The sequence below is a fragment of the Trachemys scripta genome, chromosome 23 (genome assembly GCF_013100865.1).
Source record: "Trachemys scripta elegans isolate TJP31775 chromosome 23, CAS_Tse_1.0, whole genome shotgun sequence".
Classification (NCBI taxonomy): domain Eukaryota; kingdom Metazoa; phylum Chordata; order Testudines; family Emydidae; genus Trachemys; species Trachemys scripta.
In genome coordinates, this window is record NC_048320.1 from 6,374,472 (window position 1) to 6,393,132 (window position 18,661).

The following is an 18,661-nucleotide window of genomic DNA, read 5'->3' on the forward strand; positions in this document are numbered from 1 at the left end:
AGCCGGGCCTTAAAAACCTCTAAGGATGGAGATTCCACCACCTCCCTAGGGAACCCATTCCTGGGCTTCGGTGCACCCAACTTAGACTTCCCCCACTGCATCTTGAGACCATTGCTCCTTGTTCCATCATCTGACACCGCTGAGAACAGTCTAGATCCATCCTCTTTGGAACGCCCCTTCTAAAGGTAGTTGAAGGCTGCTATCGCATCCTCCCTCACTCTTCTCTTCTGCAGACTAAACAAGCCCAGTTCCCTCAGCCTCTCCTCATAAGTCATGTGCTCCAGCCCCCTAATCATTTTCGTTGCCCTCCTCCGGACTCTTTCCAATTTGTCCACAACCTTTCTGTAGTGAGGGGCCCAAAACTGGACACAGTACTCCAGATGAGGCCTCACCAATGCCAAATAGAGGGGAATGATCACGTCCCTCGATCTGCTGGCAATGCTCCTACTAATGCAGCCCAAAATGCCGTTGGCCTTCTTGGCAACAAGGGCACACTGTCGACTCATATCCATATTCTGGAGGGTCTTTCTCCAGTCCATTTTGAAATAACTCAAGTGCTGGCGTTACCACTGCCTCCACTGGGAGTTGATCAGGAATCTTATCTCTTGATGGCAAGCCCACATTTCCCTGAGCTCCTTGCCAGCCCGCAACTCAGATTGGGGGAGAATTGTCTGTGGTTTTGGACCTCTCGTCCATAACAGAGACAGGACCAAGCTCTCCATCTCGGGGCTTGGACGTGCACCGGCTTAAGCAAAGGGGCGACCGTAAACTGCACTGCCAAAGGCAGTGTGGACGCTCTTACTTTGGTTTAAATCCAACTTTTTTGGTTTATTTTAAGTCGGTTAGGAACAGGTTTAAATGAATTTATAGGGCTTGTCAACATGGAGAGATTTACCAGCATACCTATGACAATCTCATTATCCTGCTGTGGTTATGCCTGTGTAACTCCTTGTGTGGATACCCTTATTCAGTGATAACAGTGCTTTTTTCCAAGTTTGTGCTGCTTTTAAAGCGACGTATGCTACTCGCAGAGGAAGGCGTTCTACACCCGAGCACAGACAGTGTGCACCAGTGTAACTCACCAGTGCACGCACACGTGTGCAGAGACCCCTCGGACTCGTATTGTCGTCCCGCTGCGAAGAACATAAACAATGTCGCAGTTATAAACAATTCTGCCGAGGCCAGAGCAGATGTTTGCAAAAAGCAGCTTGCGAAATAATTCCCTCTAAAATATGGATGGGCTGGAAAAGAAAACATGAATGCATTTAGTATCTGATCAATATCATTTCCACGCTAAGCGGTGCTCTAAACTCTGGTAGCCAGTGATGGCTAGTAATGAGGGACAAATGGGACGGAACCTCACCTAGCAACACCCATTTCTTTTATTATGGCAGACCACCAGCTCTGCTCTAGTTAAGGTTTAGACTGTAAAATCTGCACCGTTAATCTGATTTCCTTGAAATCTGGTGTGCCTCGTGGGGATACTCGCTTGGGTTAGAGGTCCAAATTTGGGGTCATTTCACTCAGGAGTTTCTGAGATACAGCCATCCCTCCAAAAAGATTCCTCAAATGCGTGACAGGTGATCTTCCTTCCTCCGTTCAGCACAATGGAGAGGGGAGGAGAACTGGGAAATTCTAGCCCCATTAGCACAATACTGTAAAGCATTGTTTATAGCCCTTGGGACTTGCCCCGAGAAAGCTGTATCGCTGTACACCAGTGTGAGTGAACAGAAACTCTCCACAACAGAAGTCACGTATGTATCCAGGCAAAACCACTGGGGGAATTTATGCAATCTCTCCTGAACATTGGGTATCAATGCTACTAGTAAAAAGAGCCATGAAACTATTATTCAGCCAAGATGCACCCCATCCCTTTCATCACTGCTCTGTTTAACCCATTCCCCAGACCCAGCTCCATCGCCACACGCCTGCCTCGGGTGCAGGATCACAGCAGTCAGGACTAGAACTGGCCAGGATGTGGACTTTCACGCTTGGGGAACTTGCCTCTCTCCCCACGTTGGCACCCAGGGCTGGGTTTTCCCAGTTTATCCTTTTCCCTACGTCTTGCTGCTGCTGCCCAGTGCTGTAAATAGAGTTGGGGGGGGTTGTTTTTTTTGTTCTTCAGCCCAGGACTCACCCCGGCCCGCCCAGCCCCATTTCTTTGGCCGTAGAGGGTAGCCTGGGACACCCCCCTTCAAGCTCCACCAGTGACCCTCCCACGTCGGTTATTAGGGTTACAACAGAAAGACATGAAGCACTTGGCCCAAACGTGTGTGCCACAGAAAGCTCATATACCTCACGCCCGTGCACAACTGACCCCCAGTTCTTCAGCTCCAGAATCCCAGCCCCATGAACACGTGAGCAGACAGAGAACGAAAGCCCACACCCCCAGAGGTGTTTAGGAGCCTACCAGCAGGCACGAGAGGGTGAGATGCACAAAGCCATCTCCATCCCTTCCTGCCCCATTTCCACCCCAAAGCAGGAGATGGGCTGGGGAATCAAAGGCAGCATTGCAGCACTAACCATTGCTGCCCTGAGTGATAAACGGCCTCTGGGTGGCTCCAGGCCAGCTTCTGGGCTTTGAATTAGATTCATATTCCATCCCGCTCCGGCTGACTGGGAGTGGGTCTGGGCCCTCCAGTCCCCTGATGTCAGCCCCCTCCCCACATCCCCTGCTTCAGGGTCCTGTTCGCATTCAGCGGGAGTTGCCTGGTGACCAGTTTCAGCCCTCGGCCATCTCCTGACGAGGGGGCAAGGCCCAGCTGCTCACAGCTATCGAGACCCCTAACTCCCAGGATCTGGGCCTAGGTGCCTTCAGTCACGATCCAGCCTCCTGGTCACGCCTGTTACACTTACAGGAGCCGAGGACAGGGAGGGCCCAGCCCACATTTAGGGCCTGGACAGATTCTCTCTCCCCCCCCCCCCCCCCGAGACTGCTGAGCAGGGTCATGTTGTACGTCCCACACACACAACGCTGAGTGTAGTGCGCGTGAAGGGTGCCAGACTGATGTCCCTGTAGATGACGCTATCTTGGCAGAGAGCGGGCACTGCCCGGGCAGGTCAAGCATCCCAGGCGTGCCCTGCTCCAGAGATATCCAGCCGTTCCGGCCAGGGTGCCAGCGTATCACTGAAGCAGGGTCGAGGGGCCGCAATCCCTACTTTGGGGAGATCCCCTTGAGCCCCTCGGGCAACACAAAGGAGGCAGACATCACCTGCAAGTCCCCTGCCGGAGGAGGGCCCTGTGGGCATACAGCCGACATAGCCGGTTCGCCCCCATCCCTGCAGCCCCTGGCACAGGCCGGGCTGGGGAGGGGAAGTGGCTGCTGTGCCCTGGACTCTGGCTATCCCCAGATGGTGCATGGTCCCTATGGGGGGTGTTTGGAGGAGAGTGGCCATCCTGTGTTAGCCCCCCCACACCCCAGGTTCAGTGCGCCTTCCCTGCTTTCACAGGACTCCTGCAACCTGGCTGGGAAGTAGCCAATGGAGCAGCCACAGTGGCTCTTCTCCCTCTCTCGCAATGCAGCAGGCGGCCACTGGGTGAGCTGCTGAGACGCTGTTGCAGAACTTAGAGCTGCCCCAGGGCTGTTCAGGCTGGTGACCTAGAGGCAAAGGGCTCCATAGTTTCTTCCAAATCCCCCCTGACCCGTCTGTCCCCACCACTGTCTGAGCTTGGACATTAACTGATCTGCCACTGGCCACAGCATTGCCTTAGCTGCTCTGCCTCAGGCCAGCTGCTGAGACGTCCCATCCCCACCTGGCCGTTGCGGTCCCGGAAAGGCAGCTGCTCTCAGCTCTCTGTGCACCAGCCACGCTGATGGGGCCAGAGCGGCAGCTCCGCCAGTGGGATTGATTTATGGGGTTTGTTTATTGCCTGACGCCATAAATCTTTAATCTGCGGAGACACGGGACCCGGCTGAACACTCTGTCGCAGGGTCAAGGTTGGGGAGCTGACTGCTTGGCAGAACTGGGATCTGAACCACCGGACAAATGCCCATTGCATGTTGGTCCCGGGGCAGGGCGGGAGACGAAGCAGGGGCCTATTTCATCCTGAATAGCGGTGGTTGCGTTAGAGGACCCTGAAAGGAAGGATGGGCCAGTGGGTAGGTCACTCCCCTTGGGCTTAGCAGCCTCTGGGTGAAGTCCCTGCTGTGCCACAGATTCCCTATGTGATCGTGGGTAAGTCCCTTTGTCTCTCTGCCTCGATTTCCCCATCTGTAAAGTGCCCTCCCTCAGAGAGCCGTTGGGATGCTTAAATACAATGAAGAGTCGAAGGTGTTCAGCTATAACCCAGGGGGGCATATAAATAGGGGGAGATGTTAAATGGTAGAAAAGTGAGGGGAGGTTTACACAGTCGCCTCTCCCCAGTAGAAACCGCAGCCTCCAGGGTGCGTGTACCAGTCTGGCAGAGCCCGCCGGAACTCCTGCTAGTTGATAATTCTCCGTTGAGATCTGTCAGCTGTTAATTCATTTCTTTTGGGCCCACATTCATTTTGTATAGTGCTAATTCTTTCATCAGAAAGTCATGAGGTAGGATGTCAAATGCCTTCTGGAAATTTAAGTATATTATATCAAGACAGCTGCCTTTATCAACCACGCTTGGAACGGTCTCACAGAACAATAGCACGTCTGTCTGACAAGAGCTAAATTCCATGAAAACTATGTTGGCTGGTATTAATTATATTTCCGTCCTCCTTTCACTCTTTATTGATAGCACATTGATTAATGGAATCAGCCATTCCATTATTATGCCTGGAGTCAATGTCAAGCGATGTAAACCTTTAATTATTCAGGTCATTCTGTTTACCCTTTATGAATATTCTGCTTCATTCAGTGGCCAATGACTTCTCATTTTTCAGTGCTGCATCACTATGCAAACATCACACCTCCCAGCTCACCTGTGATGTAGGCAAGTGATAAGCCCCAATTTAAAAATGGGGAAACTGAGGCACGTGTGATTAAATGGGATCTGCCCACGATCACACAGCAAGTCAGAATGACCACCATGATTTTTTCCCCAAGGAATGGGCAACTTAAGGTTGTGACAGCCACATAAACATTAGTAAAAATTGAGTTAGAATTAAAAACACCTTACCACTAAAAAACATGTAATTGTTTCCAACACTCTGAACGCTTTTACGATTCGGATGTAGAACTCTTGGGAAATGATTTTTTTCCTGCAATAATTTTTTGAGGAAAAAACTTTCAGCAAATATTTTTAAAGGACTTTGGATTTTCATCAAAAACTCAAACAGTTCATTTTTAGTTTTTCAGTGAAAAACAGATTCCCCCTCCCCCCCCCCCCAAATATTTGCATTTTATCAAAAATCCAATTTTTGGCCAATTGTTTTTGGCCAGCTTTATTCACATGCCATGTAGGAGAAATGCAGACACATGAACATGAACATTAAAATGTCCAGTTGCAACCAGAGCTCCCCTACAATGCACTGCAGCTACCGAGATACACTTGGGTCTATTCTGCTCTCAAATCAGCAAAAGTATGGAGTAACTCCATTCAGGTCCTATGTAGAATTGATGTAACTGAGCTCAGAGTCAAGCTCACAGTATTTGAGATGCGGAGTTACCGAAAGCCAGTTAGAAAAGAATGAAACCACTCATTTCAGCCCAGAAAGTGCTGCCGCATCTTCAATAACTATAAGTGCTTTGCACTAAACCAGACAAACACCTTTCAAGGTCTATTGCACACCCCTCTTCAAACTGCAGAATGTTAATTATTGAATTATGGTGACATGACACAGAGAAATCGGTTTTGTATCTAATCCTCAGATGTAACAAAGACATATTTTGCTGCAGAACATCCTGTACTATGTTAAAAATATATATAAATAACTCTGCAATCTGGCCTCAATAAAGCCTAAATTAACACACTGTGCTTTCATTAGCCGTATTAGCCATGGCCCGGATAGAGCCGATTTCCTGTACGGTACCACAGTTTACAGAGTGCTAAACCCACACCAAGAAAAAGAGGTCAGAGTTAAAGCCACCATTAAAATTTGATGTTGGATTATTCCGCCTGCAATGCACCGAAAAAATCTTTTCACGCAGAAAGCGTTACACACATAGCACTACGGGTGCAGAATTATTTTCAGCCCCGAAAGCGACATGCTTAATCCCAGGTGCCACGAATGGACAACATGTGCCCAAAACATCGCCAGCCAAATCAGGCCTTTTTCCCTGCCCCAAAGGCAGCATGAAGCACAAACTCCCTCTAGGTTCTTCCAGAGGACCCAGTGCCTGAAAACTGAATAGGAACCCCTGGAGGGGAGGGGAGACTGCAAAGGAGTAATGGGGAAGTGGGGCGGGTCCCTGTAAGGGTGCAGACTCACCCCTGCGGTGCCCCCTACTGGTTGCTTCGGGGAATCAGTTCATCCAGCATCTGGAGCGCCCTCTACAGGCCAGTGATCCGCCTGTCCTCTTCTGGCCCCCATGTCCCTCCTGGGACCCAGTGCCCCTATTACTGGGATGCTGCCCCCTGGCAGTACCCCACAGATCTGGGTTTCCCCTCCCTGGGGAACCCCCACCACTACCCCCACCTTACTAGGCCACTGCCAGTCACCAACTAGCCCCCCGCTCCCTGGGGCAGACTGCAGTATAGGCCACTCATCATCGGCAAGGTTGGTTTGGACCTGCTGCCTTGGCCTAGCCCTGGGCTGCCCTCTGCAACCCCCAGTACCCCTTAGCCTTCCCCTAGGCCGGAGCCTGGGGCTTTCCAGGCTGGAGCTCCCCAGCCCTGCTCCACTCAGGTACTCTGTCTAGCTCCCTACAGCCAGGCCCTTCTCTCTCTGAAGGCAGAGAGAGACTCTGGCCTGAGCTCCTGGCTCCCTGCCTTTATAGGGCCAGCTGAGTCTGTTTGGGGCATGGCCCCCACTGCAGCCACTTCCCCCAATCAGCTCAACCTTCAGGCTGCCTGCTCCCTGGGCTATCTCAGGCCCTTCCAGGCAGGAGCAGGTGTCCATTCTGCTACAGTCCCACAGAAGGAAGAGCTGTTGCTTTTTCTCAGTACATGCTCTGAGCTGGTGGACATGGTTGTGAAACAACTACTGGCATCAAATGAGTTAATAAAACTATGTGCTATACCCTGTTAACCATGCAACTACCAACTTGCCCTACTTAAACTTGAATTCTAAATTAGCTGGAATAAAGTATTATTACAACCTGGGGGGGAAGGAGGGAAGGAAAGGGGAAGTTTCACCCTGTGAACATGGTGACACCTGGGCTTTCTGTGCCACAGGAAACCCCCTGATACCTTGTTATTCTCTCAGTGTATACATGAATTTTTTGCTGGTTCTATAGACATGGAGGCTGAAGGCCACAGTGAGTGTATGTCCTTCCACCAGGGCTCAGCGCTCTACTCAAAAGACCCTCGTCAAGCTCCTTGGCCCATTCAGTCCTTCCTTGGCCAACAGATGGGCCACGTTTCCAGAGTGGGTTTTATAACAGGTGCTGCAACTAGGGCTGGTTGAAAAATGTTCAAAACTGTTTTTTAACAGAAAATTGACTTTTCAGCTAAACAAAATTTGTCTTGAAAAGTGTCTGCCTTCTTTGAAAATGTTGTGAGGGTTTTTTTTGTCAGAAACCCAACATAGCTGTATTTAGATAAGATGTCGTGGTGCCTCATGGGAGCTGTAGTTCAGCTGCCTCATGTCCTCATTCTCCTTCATGAGCCAGGTTCCATGGTCGGACTACATCTCCCATGATGCACCATATCCAGGGACTCCCATGATACAACTGCCTCTTCGCGCTATGAGGGGACACCATGTTGTATCATGGGAAATGTAGTCTGACCAAGGAGCCTGCCTTATAGAGGGGAATGGGAGCATGAGGCAAGTGAACTACAACTCCCATGAGGCAATTGCAGCAGAATTTCCTAATTGAAATATTTTGGTATTCGTGCACACACACACACACACACATACCATTTTCCAACCAGCTCTAAACATAACCAAACAACTCATTATACATAAGACAGCAGGACGCTCTCATTTATTGTCACAACTTTTGGTTCCTTCTCACCAGGGATGGAGCTGAACCACCCAATTGAGACTGAAAGTCTCCACTGCCTCTCTCCGATTCCAAGTCCACCCAGGCCCACTTATTATAATCCACTTTGCATCGGAGTCTGAAACGCAGGTATCCCCAGACAGACTCCGACCCAGGATAGGGCAAGCATTTCCCCAGTCACACCTATGTTCAAGCTAGTCCAGTTTCTGGTCTTGCCTTCACTAGGGAAAGAGGTGCGTTTCTCCAATGAGATAAGCTCTTGCACGTTAGCTGTCTTGCTGTAAAACCCGAGTGGAAACCGTGATGTAGGGGTAGTTGCTGATGGAGATAAAGGATGGAGGGGGAGGGTTTAAGGCAGGTGCTTCCACACTGCGGTACATGTACCACTGGTGGTACACGAGCTTGATGTTCCATCCTTTTCCTTCACAACAAGTTTTTAAGAAGGTGGTACATGAACCGGTGCAGTTTAGAAGCCAGTAGTGTAGGGTTTAACCACAGCCAGCTACAGCAAGGTAACACTTCCCCGTGCCTCGTCTCCACTAAGAGCTTGCAAACCTGTGGCTAGTTCAAGTTAGCTATATTGTAAGAGAGACCCCTTTTTTATTTAGTGAAGAAACCGGCTCTGACAGTGACCAGCAATGACTGCTTCAGAGCAAGAAAGCTTCCAATGTGTTAGGGGATAATGGGATGCAGCAAGCAGTTGGGAATGGGATGCAGTGAGCAGACAGCAATAAATCCCCTAGCCCACCCCACCCCACCCCCCGCTCTGCAGGGGTCAGTCCCTTTGCTCTGTCGCCCAAGGGGGGCTGCGGGTGGGAGCTCCGTGCAGTTAACTTTGGGATCTCTGTTAACCCTCTCCCCTGTCTCTCCCAGGTCTCCAGTGCAATGCCTCAATAGACCTGATCGGTACATGCTGGCCCCGGAGTGCTGTGGGGCAGCTGGTGGCCCGCCCTTGCCCCGAATACATCCACGGAGTCCGATACAACACCACAAGTAAGGCCCGTGGGTCTGACGGGGTGGGGGAGGGAATAGGAAGGGGGTGGCAGCACCAGGGTCACTGACCCCCAGAGATGAGTTTGGCATCGGTTGCACACACACCAGGCTATGGGGCAAAAGGAAAAGCCCATTCATGGCTCCCAAAGAGCTTCTGCTTCATTTGCAGTTGACATGGGCACTTGCCCAGCACATGAACCGTGGGGCCTCACCCTGGGCTGAGCCCAGTGACAGCAGTTCAGTCAGATGTTTCAGGCCATCCGTTGGGTGCTGTAGGGGTGAGGAGAGAACCCAGTCACCCCATGTTTGGTACCACATGGGAACATGGCCAGACTGCCTCAGACCCAAGGCTTGCCTAGTCCAGTACCCTGTCTCTGGCAGATGCTTCAGGGAAAGGTGCAAGAAAGCCTGCAGTGGGTAGGTGTGCCCCCCACATTAGGTTTCATCCTGGTATCTAATAGTCAGTGATTGGCTTAAACCTTGGAACATGAGGTTTAATATCCCTTCCCAATTATTGTTAGCATTAAATATGGTCATTCTGGGGAGCTTTGTTACCATGTAAACGCCCAGTCCTTTTTGGATTGTGCTAAGATTTTCGCCTCAGCAGCATCCTGTGGCAGTGAGTTCCACAGGCTAATCTCCTGATGAGAAAACATATTTCCTTCGACCTGTTTTGAATTTGCCACCTTTCAATTACATTGACTGTTCCCTTGTCCTTGGGTGAGGAGACCGGGAGAACAGAAGCACCCAGTTTTACTTTCGCTAGCCCATTCATCCCCTTTGTGTAAACAATGGGCCTTCACGTTCTGGCACTTGGCCAGTGCTAGCCATTGCTGGGCACTGGGCAAGAGGCTTATAGTCAGAGAGTTTAAGGCCAGAAGGGACCACTAGATCATCTAGTCTGACCTCCTTCAAAGCACAGGCCACCAGCACCACCCAGCACTGGCACACCAAACCCAACAACCAAAATGAGACCAAAATATTACAGCCCACCGGAATGGCTTTTGGCAGCAGGACGGCATGGCAGTGGCAATGCTTCCAATAGTCCTAGCCAACATGGCAACTCCTGTTGCATGGGATGATATATAGCCCTTTCCATCCATGATCTCAAAGCACTTGACAAAGGAGTGTAGCGGCATTATCCCCATTTTACAGATGGGGAAACTGAGTCCTTCCTCCTAACACATCCCCTTTCTGGGGTGCCATTCACTCTCAGGTGCTTCTGCAGGAGTGGCTCCCCAGAAAGGGGACGGGTTTGGAGGCAGGACTCAGTTTCCCCATCTGTAAAATGGGGTTAATGCTGCTACCCTCCTTTGGGAGGCTGACACTCTGATGCACTACAGATCTGCACTTGGAGAGAGGAAGGATGGTTCTGGGGTTAGATCACTGAGTCTCTGCCCTACTACAGACTGCTATTGTGACCTTGGGCAAGTCACTTAGTCTCTCTGTGCCTCGGGTCCCCTTGTGTAAAATGGAGATAGGAGCACCGTCCTACTTCACAGCGGGGTCATGAGGGGTTAAAGATTGTGTGGTGTTCAGATATCATGGTGGCGGAAAATAAGCACTGTCGGCCCATATCAATGTGCTTGGGAGAAAGAATAGTAGGTTATTATCTAAAGTCCCGGATCAGCCTCCGGAGTAAATATGTGGGTTGAAAGCGGGTCTGTCCCCCTGTTTTTAGGAATGGTCTCATCCTTCCACAGAGAAAAGGGAAGTGCAAATTTCCAAGCTCCCTCGGACATAAGGTCCCTGAAGGGAATTGTTTTCTGCTTATTCTTGTTCATGGCATTTTAACGAAAATGGCTGATGACGTTTTGCTGAGAGCCAGAGATTGGTAGAGAGGGGGATGGGGGAAACCGCCAGTCTGGTTAATGGCTACGGCACGGAGAAGGGTATCTTTTTTCCACTCAAAAGTGGTGATAATTATCAACCAAAAAAAAAAAATCCATCAGAAACATGAATTATCCCCGGCTCTCCCAGGGAACAGGATAATGGGTTTATATTTCGTTAATGTTCTTAAGCTGCTGATTATCCTGATTGTCCACATGGCGTTATATTTAATGATTTAATGATGAAGCCACCTTTGTGATGTCAGCTAGTTGTCATGGGGACTTTCCGGCCATGCTTCTTTGCAAGGCCGCGTAGATTTGTTTGTTTGATCTCTGGGGTGACTTCATTGTTGGGAAGGGAGCTTTGCTCAGTGAAATTGAGCAGGTTTATTTTCCTCCTGCCTGGCTCCGCTTTGATGTCTTCATTGTTTGGTAAAGCATATTACATTGCCTCACTGGTGGCTTTGCAAGCCGGCACCGCTAGCCAGCATCTTCAGTTTATTAGGAGGAGAGGTGAGCTCACGGACAAAGATGTAAGGGATGCTGGTCACATTTTCCTATCGCTTTCATGTCCTTTGGGTTCCCATTTCCTTACAATTTATATTAGGTGAGGCTGAGTCTTGGTAATTTCAGAGCTATCTATTTATCTGAGGTCCCCATTATCTTAGCATCAGAGCCGCATACAGTCTTCATCCTCACAACTCCCCCGTGAGGTCGGGCAGTGCTCTTATACCCATTTTACAGATGGAAAAGAGAGGCTTCAAAGGTATTGTGGCACCTTTAAGAGTAACAGAGTATTGGGAGCATAAGCTTTCGTGGGTAAGAACCTCACTTCTTCAGATGCAAGGGTCCTTGCATCTGAAGAAGTGAGGTTCTTACCCACGAAAGCTTATGCTCCCAATACTTCTGTTAGTCTTAAAGGTGCCACAGGACCCTCTGTTACTTTTTACAGATTCAGACTAACACGGCTACCCCTCTGATACTTCAAAGGTATTGAGATTCGTAGTTAACAATGGCAGGCTGACGTTGGGAACCTGGGTCTACCCAAGTCTGGGGCTGGAGCCTTGACCAGCGCACCAGCCTTCCACATACCCGGCGTTTGGAAATTTCTTCCTCACGTTGAGCCTTTTGATTCTGCGGAGCAGGGATGGGAATCTTCCACGAGGTTTGCAACTTCTGCTCAGGTGAGGAGGCCACGGGATCTCCCGGCGCCGCCGCCTCTTCTGTGATGCCTTTGAAAAAGAAGGCAGCCAAGCGAGATGCGGGTATTCAAAAAGTGATCTCCTGTCTGCAGTGAGTCTGGCTAGCACATTGTACGTCAGCCCGTGTTAGACCCCGATCCAGCAAACACGAGTCGCCCCTCCTGAATCATATGATCCCATGGACGTAGATTCTAAGGCAAAAAGGGACCAGTCCGATCAACCAGTCTGACCTCCTGTATAACACAAGCCAAGGAACTGCCCCAAAATAATTCCTAGAGCAGATCTGACCTTGCTAGCACTCCTTGCCTTGGGCCAGGGCTGCCAGGTCAGGCCCGTAGAATGTGACTAGGACTTGTGGGAAATATTCTGGCTAAACGATTTTTCGATGGAGAGTCAGGTGTTTGGCTAACTGACGCCCTTTCACCACAAGGAAGTGCTTTCCACAGAAAATCTCCAAATCTCATCGCAAACGCTGTTGGCTGAAAATTGAAGTGTTTCAGCCTGTGGAACATTTTCTTATCTTTGATTTTTGGAGGAAAAGGCCACATTTTCCATGGAGGGCGGGGGGAAGAGCCCATTTCTTCACCAGCTCTAAATGTGAGCGGTTAGAGAGCGCTCCTAAATCAGTTAGGCCTTGCAGTGGGGCTAAGGGCCTGTCAACACAGTCTGCAGCAGAGAGCCACCCAGCCCAGATAGACAGACTTGGGCTTGCACTGAAAATAGCTGTGTAAACATAGAATCTCAGGGTTGGAAGGGACCTCAGGAGGTCATCTAGTCCAATCCCCTGCTCAAAGCAGGGCCAATCCCCAGACAGATTTTTGCCCCAGATTGCTAAATGGTCTCCTGAAGGATTGAACTCACAACCCTGGGTGTAGCAGGCCAATGCTCAAGCCACTGAGCTATCGTGCTGAAGCCTGGAGAGGGGGTGGGCTTCAGAACCGTTGAAAGCGGGACAGGCTGAGTCCCTAGGCCACTCTTACCACTAAGCTCTGAGTAGCCATCTTGTGCGGTGTAGTGACAACCAGGAAGCTCAAGGTGGCTCCAAATTTGCAGTGTTGTTTGAAACCCCCTGACCCACCCAGCCCCACTTTTTGTTTGTTTAGCTGTTTTGTGGGACTTTTAGAATTCACAATATGGTACAGACACCTGCCAAGCATCCCACAAACCTTTACCTCTCCTAGTCTGACCTGCATAGCGCAGGTCTGTACATTTCACCAGTTACCCCGTGTTGAGCACAATGACTTTGATTAGACTCAAGCATTGAAGTCCTCATGAGACTAAACGGCTGTGTGCCGCAGGCAGAGACCAAGGTTCCACCCATGCCCGAGGCCCCTGCATTGGCAGGGAATTGATTAGGTGCCAATCTGTGCCCGCTGGGAAATTTTTTACCGACCCCCCTCTGGTGATCAGTGTGACCCTGAGCATGTGAGCAAGACACACCAGCCAGGCACATAGGAAAGAATTCTCTGTACCTCCCGCCAATCTACTTCAGTGTTGGCCATGTCCTGAGTCCAATCCAGTTTCATGGTTCTCTCCAGATTTTGCATCCAGTTTGGATTCCTCGTGGAGCACAGGTTGGGTGACCAGACAGCAAGTGTGAAAAATCGGGACGGGTTGGGGGGTAATAGGTGCCTATATAAGAAAAAGCTCCAAATATTGGGACTGTCCCTGTAAAATCAGGACATCTGGTCACCCTAAGCTCAGGGCTTTAGGCGCTGAGAGGCTGTTTTAGGTGTAGACTGGTCCCAGTCTCGCAAAATGTCGCATTAACTATTAACCCAGTGGACTGTGAAACACACAGTAACATTGCACTGGCTTCTGACAATTATACCAGTGCAGCATCTCTCTCTCTCACACACACACACACACACACACACACAGCTGGCAAAGAGCCTCACCCCCAACTTGCAGTACTCCCTGGTATTCCAGTCCTGGGATCCCCGTGCAATTCTGCCAATACAACTCTGATCGACGGTACCTGCTTATTACAGTCCTAGACCTCTGCTGGACTGACTTCCACTCCTGTGTTGAATTATGCAGTGAACAAACCCACTCCACCATCGTCCATTAGCACTGGCGGCCTTTGTGGAGAAATGTTGCCGTTAGGGCTGTCAATTAATTGCAGTTAAAGTCACGCGATTAACGCAAAACAAATTAACTAGATTTTAAAAAACAGTCGTGATTAATGGCAGTTGTAATCGCACTGCTAAACAATAAGAGGATCCCAATTTACATTTATTATAAATGCTTTTGGACATTTTCAAAGATATTGATTTCAATTACAACCCGGAATACAAAGTGTACAGTGTTCACTTTATGTTATTATTTTAGATTACAAATGTTTGCACTGTCAAAAGATAAACCAAAGAAATAGTATTTTTCAGGTCACCTCATACAGGTACCGTAGTGCAATCTCTTTCTCGTGAAAGTGCAACTTACAAATGTTGATTTTTTTTTGGCTACATAATTGCACTCAAAAACAAAACAATATCAAACTTTGGAGCCTACACTTGTCCTACTTCTTGTTCAGCCAATCGCTAAGGCAAACAAGTTTGTTTACCTTTACGGGAGATAATGCTGCCCGCTTCTTATTTACAATGTCACCTGAAAGTGAGAACAGGCGTCCGCATGGCACTTCTGTCGCCGACGTTGCAAGGTATTTCCGTGCCAGATGTGCTAAACATTCCTATGCCCCTTCCTGCTTCGACATTTGTAAGTTGCACTTTCACTTTCAATGTAGTTGCAAATGTAGAGAAACACCCACAAATACTTAGCATACATTTAAATGAGTGTTCCATTAGTGTTAAACAGTGCAATGAAAACGGCGACGAAGCACGGTTCTTTTTGTTTAATCTCGTGACGAACGGCGATTATATTTTTGAATTATTTGACAGCCCTAGTCGCCAGGGCCGGCTCCAGGCACCAGCAAAGGAAGCAGGTGCTTGGGGCGGCCAAGGGGAAGGGGCGGCACGTCCAGGGTCTTCGGCGGCAATTCAGCGGCAGGTCCCTCAGTCCCTCTTGGAGCGAAGGACCCGCCGCCGAATTGCCGCCGAAGAACGAAGCGGCGCGGTTGAGCTGCCGCCGATCGGGGCTTTATCTTTTTTTTTTTTCCCCCGCTGCTTTGGGGCGGCAAAAAAGCTGGAGCTGGCCCTCCTAGTGGCCATATATTGACCAGAGAGGCAACACGAATAGTGAGTGTGATAAATTAGCCTCGGGCTTGGGTTTGGGATCAGCGCTGCCTGTCGCAGCTCTATGGCATTTGAGGGCATAAATTGATCCGAGGGGAGGTGGTGTGCAGGAAGTTGCTGTGAAATCATTACACCATCAATAATCCGAGGGGAGGGGGGTTTGTTTGTTTTATTTAACAAACAATCCAAGGGCTGTCTGTGTCCCTGTGAATTCTCCACGGCTGGCACTGTAATGTGTGGTCTCTAAATCACATTCACAGAGCTCTCATCACTAATCTAGCCCTCCCATTTGATGCTGTGTGTGAAGTGTGCATGAGAAACAAATGGCGCGTGATCACATCTAGCGACCAGAGGCCTCCAGAGGGGGATGAAAGGACAGGTTTAGCTATGGGCACATTGATGCCATACTCATGACTGGGCTATCGAAGTGCTGCACTGCTGGGCGGGGGGGTGCCACAGGGTACCAAGGTGTTCTGTGTGCGTTCACACCAAATGCCAAAGGGTTTGTGTCTTCATCCCACCGCAAAGCCGGCACTACGGAGGTGGAGGGTGGCCGGCAGGAGGAAGCTAACCACAGCCCGCCGTGGGAAAGGTATCAGCTTCCTGTTTCATTCAAGAGAGGGTGCCCCCTGCTGCGGCACTCGGGCATTGGGGCCAGCACTGTCGCGGAGGGGAGATCACCCCCTACTGCTCTACCCACTCCACTGCCTGCTGCCCAGCGCATCCTGGCACCGCACTGGGGTTAGCACTAGCACAAAGGGGCTGAGACAAAAAACAGACGTGAGGTTTTGTCTGGTATCCCACATGGAGGACGCCATTGGCAAAAGCGCGCCGCTCCGCCTCCACCGGCGTGACCTTGCGCACACGCGTTTGAGATCATGCTGGGCAGCGCGGTGCGCTCTTCGAAATAGAGTCCTCCATTCAGCATGGCCTCACCTGCACCATGCTCGCGAGGGCATGCCAGCGGAGGCGGGGTCACGCAGGTGGGGGCAAGCCACGCCACTCCTGGACATACCGGCCTGTCTGGTATTCTGGGCTCTGAAACCCAGGCTCCAGGCCTGTCCGAAGCAGTTCGCTCTCCAGCAGGGGGAAAAGCAGAACAAGAGACTGGGCCCCCGTGTGATTGGTGATGAAGCGGCTGAGTCTCGGGGGCAAGGGGAGCTGCTGGCAATGTCCTGATGAGAGGTGGCAAGAAGAAAAAGGCATCTCTGGTGAGGAGAAAACTGAAGCTTTGGGCTATTTCTTTATTCTAGTTCGTTGGTTATCGGTGACTAACGTCTGCCGTGAACAAGGGGTTATTGAAGGTAAAGTCTGACTCAGACTGGTTTATATAGCCACAGGGGAAACTGAGGCACAGCTCGGGGCCTGGGCCTATGACAGGTCCCTTCCGGCCTTGTAATCTCTGCGTCCGATTTCTCTGATAGGGCACAAAGGCCGGTTTGCTAATAATAGACCTGCAATGTCCCCCTCGCTCTGACATTCCTCTGGTGCTAACGCTAATAGGATACTGCTTTGGGCTTGCCACGGGAGCTGTCTTCTCAGCTCATGGTGCCTAGAGTCATCCCCGTGAAAATGAAATTTGCCGATATGCTAAGGCAGTTGCTATTGCAGGAAATAAGGTGCCAGCTTCACATTATCACCGAGATAGCGTTAAAACAGACAGGGAATGATCGTACGGGCGAACAGCCAGTACGAAGGGAAAATTACCGCCAGCCCTTTGCTCTAGATTTGCTTTTCTTTCTTTCCTCCTTGCCTCCTGCTTTCATCCTTGTTTGCAAAGAAAGTTTTTGGAAGAACAAACATGGCATTTACTAAGTGGCAACTGGGTTTCCATGTTGAAATAATAATAATCAAGTCAATGAGTCAGTATTCCAGAAAAAAGATCCAGTTGGCCGGGCACCATAGCAACCTGCAAAGCTCGCCATAGCAACTTGCAAATCTCTTTTTTAAAAAGGTTTGTGCCCAGCGCCCTGCATCCTGTGCTATTAACTGTTCCCTGTGTTTGTGTCTCTTTCTTCCAGACAACGGGTACAGAGAATGCCTCACGAATGGGAGCTGGGCAGCCCGCGTCAATTATTCCCAGTGCCAGGAGATTCTCGACGAGGAGGTACGTGCCCATGGACCATTTGAACCAGGTCGTGTTTGTTCTGGGGGGTTGGAAGGAGGAAGAGGAAATCAAGTTTTAAAAGGAAGCACGTGTCTTCAAGAAGTTTTAGGGTTTGACAGTAATGAGCTTCGGTGGATGGGCGTCTTTAGGGAGAGGAGTAGCACGTGTAAGGATGAGGCGACATCAGCGGGGAATCAAACCTAAGGCCGCTGGATCATAACGCACAGACCTTTGCTTCCTGACCGGGTGTTGTTAGCCAGGCCCACAGCAGGGTCTTTGACTTCTCTATAAGTGACCCAGGCACCGCTATAAGGTGACAGAGTGCCACAATGAGTGAGCGTGGGTTACACACCGTGTGCATCGTGAGCCATCCGTGTTCACAAGCAGCCATCTCGATGCACCGGGAGCTTTTAGGGTGACCACCTAGGGAGTAAAGGACAAGCTGCATGACCAGCATAGAACAAAGTGTATCCCAGTCCAGGGGGTTTTACACGTGGCATGAAATAATCCATTGGCCGCACAGGGCATGATTCACAGCACAATTATCACTGAAATGCAGGACGGAGCGTCCCCTCTATTGACTTGATAGCAGGACAGTACGTAACAAATCCAGGGCATCCCTTCAAATAAAACACCCTAGGAACCATTGTCTAGGCCAGCGCGACTCAGATTGAAGCTGCAAGTGGCTCTGTAATGTGTCTCCCGCGGCTCTTTGCAGCACATATTAAGACACTGTGTGATTGAATTATTAACCTAAGTAATTAACCAATCAGGATGCTTTTGCTATGTTATTAACCAATCGTAGTGGATAAAATAGTAATACTTGGTCAATCATTTTGCTGTGAGATATATAGATAGATAGATAGATAGATAGATAGATAGATAGATAGATAGAAGGGGATGTATGGGGATAGATAGATAGGTAGATAGATAGATAGATAGATAGATAGATAGATAGATAGATGGGAGGTGATGTATGGGGATAGATAGATAAATAGATAGATAGATAGGAGGGGATGTATGGGGGGGGGGAGAGAGAGAGTAAATGAAATAATTAATTTCACTACTGTGGCTCTTTTGGGTAATGTTGATCGCTCATTTGCTCCTGAACTGCTGAGATCTGAATGTCACTGGTCTCTGCAGAAATCTGGCCAGGGGTTGGGGATAATGTTGCTTCCTGGCTCAAGAAGTACATGATATTTTAGGAACCATTTAGGGCTGTACTAATTTCTCGGTAACTGATGTAAACTAGTGACAGTCCTTACCAGCTGGTAGCCAGTCGCGGAATGAGTTTGTCGGGTCTCAGTTCGATTCTTCCTGGAC

The 18,661-nt window shown here is 49.8% G+C and overlaps 1 protein-coding gene across 1 annotated transcript in view; it reads left to right on the forward strand.

Moving 5' to 3' along the window:
• The window catches only part of CRHR1 (corticotropin releasing hormone receptor 1), a 102,678-nt gene that overhangs the window by 47,472 nt on the left and 36,545 nt on the right, over positions 1-18,661 (forward strand). The window contains exons 4-5 of the mRNA XM_034756016.1: positions 8,893-9,012; positions 17,253-17,338. Coding sequence (XP_034611907.1) covers positions 8,893-9,012; positions 17,253-17,338 — 206 coding nt within the window. The remainder of the gene's footprint in view (positions 1-8,892; positions 9,013-17,252; positions 17,339-18,661) is intronic.